The following is a 7,496-nucleotide window of genomic DNA, read 5'->3' on the forward strand; positions in this document are numbered from 1 at the left end:
ACTCCGCCTCGTTTCGTTCCTTAAAGTTGCGATTGAGACCCCGACAGGACCTGCACGGACCAAGGAAGCTCGCAGTCACGTAGGGGTTTGCGCGGCGACAACGATGACGAAGCACTTTTTATCATAGCAACCCGAGCTTTCCGCCGGAAAAGTGGTACAAGAGTGATGCTGGTGCTGCTGCTGCTGCTGCTGACCAATCCAGAAATGTCTTTTTCCCTTTTTACGAAATCCACAACGCAACCTTGCTGTGCGTCAGCGATTAAGAGGGCAATGGGAGTGTACTCAACTCCAAAATGGAAGCTCACCAAGTTATGAAATTTACGACTGCCCCCAAAGACTGCGTGGACTGCACGATCGTTCGTTGTGAACAGGAACCTAATCACTTCGTACCCTTTAAAATCTTACCTTTATCATGAGATATCGATAGTCGGATCATGAGATAATAAATATTCGAACTCGTTCAAATGAAACCTTTATTGAGAGATGTAGATCGGAACAGGAGACAATACATAAATATATAGATAAAATACATAGAGAACATAAGGGTTGAGCATTGACCTTTTTTTTTGCGAAAAACTAAACTCATCTCTCCCACGCCTGTATCATTTGGTACCCCTACCTCATGCTTTTCATTCCTGACATGCTATTCTATTTTTGATTTCAAATCCTCCGCACAGAACCATGCTTCTTGCATATGGTCACTATCTGCTCATTGAACATTAACATAAATAATTGGATAACTGTATTACATTTCATTAGTATTTGTTGATAAAAGGGGTGTTAATTGTGTTAACTGGTGTAAATTGTATAACCGTGTATATTTATTAGTAGTGTACCCTTTTCTAGAGTTCACTAGTCCCAGTAAGTAAATAAGCTCCACAAGATCCGACGATGAAAAGTTCAACTAAACGCCCTCAGGCTTCGGCCTACTCAAACAGCATGGCTCTGATCGGCTCTAGCAGTTCAGATTCTAGCAGAATCGGTTTGTAGAACGCCGATGAGGTGCAGCGCAGTAGCTTATAGTACGGAACCATCGATGGCAGTCCCGTTTTCGGCTCCAGCAGCAGACGCCCGAAGTAGCAGAGCACGCAGAACAGCTGCTGAGCAGGTGTCTCGTGGTGGGTCGTTCCCACCACCGGATAGGCTATCTCGGCCCACAACGGGTCCACCGGTTCATTCAACATCCCGAACATAACTTGCAGAATCGATTTGAAACCCAACGGCAAACGAGCACGCGCGGACACAGTCATGAAGCGCCGTAGCTGCACCGCTGGTGGCACATTCGACGACACAAAGCCTGCCTGTGGGCCACCTGCGACAGTGGCCGCCGTGATGGTGAAGAGGCCCATCAGCTCTTCCCCCGTGAAATCAATGGGGATGGGGACATCCATACCCTGGTTTCCACCGTTAGCCATGTTTGCGCTGAGAACGTAAAAAACGACACACCATTAAAGCGCCAACGGCTTACGGCACATTTTAGGCCAAGTTTCGAACTAAAACACTCACTTTATTTTTTCTTTACTCGATCAAGGTCGACTAGCCACTTAGATTTGATATTCGCAGCGAATATTCACTCTTTAAGCTTGATCCTACTACTTGCACGTCTTGATTGCAACTGAAAACTGCATGCACGCGTAACAGAACTATCCCAGATTCATTTCCATCATATTTGCTTAAATTACTTACACTAGCGATCTGTTCGTGTTAGTTTCGCAACACAATCTCACCCCTACAATCTGTTGAGTATGTATCATTGACAATCGCGAATGCTAAAGCTAAAGCATCACCAACAAACAGGCTCCCGATGAACCCTTTTCATCCGAGCATTGGAGAAAAGATGATCGCTAAAGATGCATCCCATTCATCCCCAAGCGGAGGGAACGCTATGTTTTTATTATGCTTCTCGCTGTACATGATCACAAGTGCGGCGTAGCTCATGATCGAGCGATACCATTTGCGACTCACAGGGCTGAACTTCGACGCCAGTAAATAGCGTGTTCCTCTTTTAATTCTCTGGTTTATTAAATTGGACCACCGACACACGCTTAACTTTAAATATATCATCAATATTATTTATACATAATTCACGTGTTATTGGCGTCTTAAAAAATGGCCTAATCAATGTTTCCTTAACCCGCATCGGTTCTCTTTGTATGCGCGCGCATACAATTTGGTCCGAAATTATCAAATTATTTAAAAACGGTTAGATTTTCTCCAAAGTAGATGTATTCTCTGAATTCTGGAGGTCTGAATTTCTCCAAAGTAGATGTATTTTGCCCATAGAATAGAAACATATCACTAAAAAATGTGCGGCATGTGTACTGCCACAACCGCCATTCGAATTTAGCTAAATCGAATCCTGTTCGAGGTTATGAAAATATGATTTCAGGTAAAAAACACATCTCTTTTCCGGTATGGTGAATATGTTACTTAAATTTGGAACTGGTCGAACATTGAGGAACGTTTGATTGCTTCCGTTCGTGATAATTCCTGACCGATCAGAAATGTGTTCGATGGATGGAAATTTTTAAGACCACCTACACATACAGATAAAAATGTAACAATCGATGAACAAATGGTTCCTTTTCGTGGGTGATCTCCGTTCCTTCAATATATTTCATCAAAACCTGCCAAATATGGCAGCAACATTTTGTTTTTATGTGTTTCAAAAGTTGGCATGCATACAACACACAAATGTATATATTGGTTGTGATCGAAACACCGTTCCCAAAAGCAACTTAGGAATTACTGTTTCGGATTTGAGGGAAGAAATATCCGAGAAGATTGTAACATGCGACACTTTTTTTTTCATATGATTTGGCTGAAGAATTGAATAAAAATCGTATGGATTTGAGCACGATAGGAATGCAATTCTATTAGCCTTGGTTGATATGCACAAAAAAGCTAATATATTTCACTGATGCTATGTATGACCACAAATTACTAGCCATTATGTTGCCGTATGTCTATCAACAATCTATATGTATGGTATGGTATCAACAATCACGAAAAAAATAACAAGCCAAAAATAAATGAGAAGTTACAACAGAACTAAAGAAAGGATTTACAAAATTAACCAAATGGCTAGAACCCTAGCAAGGGGTTCAGGTCGGCTTAGGGGCCCCAAGATTCTGCGGACCGCCAACCTGATGAACCGCCGTTGCACCTTTTCCACGCTTTCGATGGTGGAAGATGAAGGGGGCGGGCGTCGTCAAAGTTGAAAACCGGAAGGAAAAACTTAACGTCATCGGCGTATATGAGGTAGTAAAGAGGAGGGGACTCAAAACACTGCCTTGAGGAACCCCGGAGCGCTGATCATATGCGCTGATTCGCGCTCCTCCCTACGCTGAGCTTGGGGATGGGAACCGTTACACAGATATTGGCAAATTACGAGTCAGCGATTTCGGATAACAAAATACGACCCAAACGAAGTAGCAAAAACGATGGTATCGCAAAGAAATCACGCTGTTTCAACCGAAGCAACTCGCACTTTCCACACGTATTTGTGATATCTGCAATGGACCTGCATCGCAATCAGGAGTCAGGAATGCTCCACCATACCCAACCCACCAAAACCAAGCTAGTCAGAGACAGGAAATGGTTCGCACTGCGAGAGAATTGTTTTAAAAAAGAGTTTTAAAAACAATTGTAAGTTTTAGAAAAGATGATGCTACTTCCAACTACACATGATCAATAGACACGTGGAACAGTTAGCCAGCCGGCTTGGTGGAGAGAAGAAATGCGTTGATGTTTCTGCAAATGGCATCGATGCAGCACGATCACTCGGCGCGGGTTAAACGGAATGAAAGCGAGCCATTTCTGAAACGGAAAGTGATTGGCGCTGTGGAAGGGGTCAAACACAGGGTTTGTGCTATAAAATCGTGCCCAAAGCGTGTGGAAACTCCTCAATCGACACCAAAGAAATTTATTTGAATCTTTCAGGACTTTATTTGACTCTAAAAATGGAAATCTGTTTAAACTTTGTATGTTTCTTTCGCTTCCGCGTAGGAGCGACGAAACGTTTCGAGGCCACTTGTTGCACTTTCTATTTGTCACTAAATCGGTGAGGGGGAAAATAAAAGAAGCTTAGAAAACCACAAATACCACGAACCCGGGGAGAGGGAGTTATGAGGATCTGGTTGGTTAATTTGGTTAAAGGTTGCAGGGCGCGCTTTTCTTCAAGATTGGTCCCGCGACACGATGCTGGGATCTTGGAGATTGGTCGCCCGCTGTCTTACGAACTATAACGGCCAACGGCTCCCAATAGGATGGCACCAAAGACAGGAACAGGGACAGGGAGGGAGGGCATGGCGCTGTTCCACACACTACAACGAGATTTAAGCACGAAATAAAATGCACAATTCATCGCCCGTTGAACGCCCGGTTCTGCCATGTCAGGTGAGAGTCGCGTTACCTAAAAGCTGCACGTGAGCCTAACGTATACATGATCGCGATCGCGAGTGAGAAGTGCAGGATGGGCGGCTTAGTATGGGTACTTTAGAATGTACTAATGTAGCTACTTAGTTTAATGCCAAAATTAAAATGCTGTTGGGAGGGAAAGAAAGCGAAACGCGACACTGTACTACAGCACGGACCATCCAGCCCCCACCCGAAGGTGTTGTTTCAGGAGTTCCGAATGCCGAGCGACTGCTCCAATTCCGCCCGCTTCTGGTTGACCTTGGTAAAGAAGTAGCGCGACACGGCCTCCTGTGTCCACGGCTGGTAGTAGAACTCGGCGCGCCGCTCCTCCTCCGGGTTACCCACCACGTCAGTCATCGCCTTGAGGTCGCGTGTCTGCGACACAATCCAGCGGTGCGTGAACGTGTGTGGCTCCTTGGCGAAGCTAAGATAGAACTCACGGTTGGTCTTGAGCGTGTTGATCGTTTCTACCGTGTCGTGGATCTTGCTGTCGAGTGTCTGAATCTCCTGTTGGCTAGCGGTGCTCATCAGAAAGTTGCTCATCTGCTGCTTGAGGCTGTCGTCCACCTCAACGTCGATGTCATAGCAGGCGGTCTGCTTGTTGCCGGCGCTACCGTCCTGCGTGGCACCCGCCTCCACCGCAATCACATGGTTGATAACGATCGGATCGGGCGGGTGTAGGAGTGGGCTGAGCCGCTGCGGTATCTCGGCGAACTTCATGCGGGGGGAGCCGAAGATCTGCTCCAGGTACTTGTCGCATACAATGTACTCGCGTTCATGCGCGTCCTGCAGCCGGTGCGTCTTGATGTACTGCCACAGGGCAGAGATGATGACAGGCCGGGTTTGCGTGTGTACGCCGAGCAGCCGGGCAAGGCGCGGGTCGAGCTTAAACTGCAGCGGTTGATAGTCAAGCAGCAGCAGAATAGTACATCGTACATTGCGGTCACCCGGCCGCTTCACCTGGAAGCCATCGGTCTCTTGAGTCTGGTGTGTCCGATGCCATTCCACCAGATGGTTGTCCGGCCCGTACAGCTCCTTGTCCAGTTCGATCACGAGCGACTTGAAAAAGCTGCTGAACTTGCGCTTCGTCTTGCCCGCCTCCGATTTACCCTCCTCAAGCAGACGACCCTCCACCCGCAGCTCCCACGAGGCGACCGAGCTAGGATCGCCGGGGGTACCACTAGCACCGACCGGCACACCATGACACCCGTGCTCCACCGCATCCAGCCGATCCTCGCGGCCCGGATAGAACGTATTCGATATAAAAATGCGCAGTTTGCGCTTCTGCTTCATCGGGCGCTTCAGGGCCTCCTGGATGTCCAGCCGCTTGCGCGTGATCGTCGCGTCCAGCTTCCGCTCAAACGCCAGCAAATCCATGTAGGCCTGCGATTCCGGCACCAGATCACGCACCTTCTGCGGCAGAATTTTGTCCGCCAGCTTTCTCCTGCGCTTCGCCTGATACTCGCTGCTTCTGTTGTGAACGGAAAAGAGAGCGAGAGTTTAATAAAACTGTATAGATAGAGCGAAAGAGAAGATCATGCCAATGTTCTGAGCCGGGCATGCTACTTACTGCTTCTGATGAGCCGCATTACGATCGGCACCCCGTTTACCACTGCTGGAACCGCCGGGCATCGATGAGCTACGCATACTTCCACCACCTCCACCACCAAGGTAGCCGCCATGCATTGGACGCTGGTGGTGCGATTGCGGACCAGGATGCGAACCGTGACCCATCGGCGGTTGTGGCATGTACCCTCCCCTGCCCTGGAACGAAATGGATGCGCAATCAGTATTAGCTGAGCGGCTACTATACTTCATAGCGTCCAAACCTACCCCAAACGCTGCGGTCGCCGGTCCGTACGGGCGCATCACGGCTGCGTTGGAGGGACCGGGTACACCGATGCCACCAGCACCGTACCGCTGTTGCTGTTGGGGGTTGCAGGAACCCGCAGGCATAAACCGTTGCGCCATAATACCCTTCTTCGCAGTACGCGGCCCACGGCTTTAATATAGATAGACAGTGGCGAACACGTTCCGAACCTACATTTGATCGAGATTAGATTAATTTTTAAGAAAGCTTTGACTGGCTGACGTCGCTAGACATTTGTTTCTACGGGTACGATAGGTGGAAAATAGTAAATTGAACCTTTCTCGGAATATAAGCAGGAGGATTGAGCAGTTAAGGACATAAAATCAGGAAGTTTCACTGGATCTTCGCTACTCCTTAAAAAAAACAGTTCCCTTCGAACAATTCTCAACCTTTATCCCAATAGGAACCCAAGCAAAATGAATATAAGTTCCGATATTTCCCCGACTCTGTGTTGCTACTTTTACATTTGCTATCCCGAGTTTAATTTCCTTGATGGAAGACACTTACTGGTCGGAGACGGATTCTCCGGATGTGAGTTGAGCCAATAAGGTGCACTGTGTTCGTTTCCTTTGGTAGATAAAAAGGCTTTTTGTAATTTTAATGCAGAAGATCTTGCTTGGACGTGACTGAAAGGAGAAATCGATCAGTAACACAACAGATCCTTGCAGAACCACGATCCTTAATGCTTACCGGTGCAGTTTCCGATGGTTTCGTTTGGCAACACCCGAATTTTGGTCGCAGACTTCTGTTGTTCTCTACCGTTGATTGTTAGTCGGTTGATTGGTTTGCGCAGCGTAGCAACAAGATTTCGAGTCCCTTTTTGTTGTATGAGGCCCGTCTTGTAGTGGATCTTTGCGTACTGCGGTTCGGTTGTGGTTCTTCCAAGCCTTTTGCACTTGCCGGGTTAACTTTTCCAACGAGAACGACGATGGGAGCACAAGTTGTTCTCAAAGCGCACGAAAAAGAAAAAAAAATGCTAAAAGTTTCTCACTTTTTACAGCGATATTTTTGTCTCGGAACGGGTTTCTAACCTAAAACCGGAGACCAAAACAACGAAGAAGCGCACACACGCGACACAGATACACACAGGTACACCAGTGGCCGGGTTCAAGGGCACGGGTTCAAGAGTATGTTGGGCTTTTGCCACGATTTAACTCAAATTTTCGTTTCTTTCATTTATTTAATCGATAAAGTATAAAAATTATTG

At 47.0% G+C, this 7,496-nt stretch overlaps 1 protein-coding gene across 1 annotated transcript; it reads right to left on the reverse strand.

Annotated features, from left to right (window-relative positions):
- Positions 1 to 3,936: 3,936 nt before the first annotated feature.
- LOC126569094 (brahma-associated protein of 60 kDa-like) lies at positions 3,937 to 7,388 on the reverse strand. The gene is made up of 5 exons (XM_050225925.1): positions 6,980 to 7,388; positions 6,797 to 6,915; positions 6,253 to 6,459; positions 5,990 to 6,183; positions 3,937 to 5,890 (listed from the first exon to the last, which is right to left on the reverse strand). The coding sequence occupies exons 3-5, from the start codon at positions 6,388 to 6,390 to the stop codon at positions 4,624 to 4,626; spliced, it is 1,599 nt and encodes a 532-aa protein (XP_050081882.1). The 5' UTR covers positions 6,391 to 6,459; positions 6,797 to 6,915; positions 6,980 to 7,388; the 3' UTR covers positions 3,937 to 4,623.
- Between the last annotated feature and the right edge of the window lie 108 nt (positions 7,389 to 7,496).

Source organism: Anopheles aquasalis, chromosome X (genome assembly GCF_943734665.1).
Source record: "Anopheles aquasalis chromosome X, idAnoAquaMG_Q_19, whole genome shotgun sequence".
NCBI lineage: Eukaryota > Metazoa > Arthropoda > Insecta > Diptera > Culicidae > Anopheles > Anopheles aquasalis.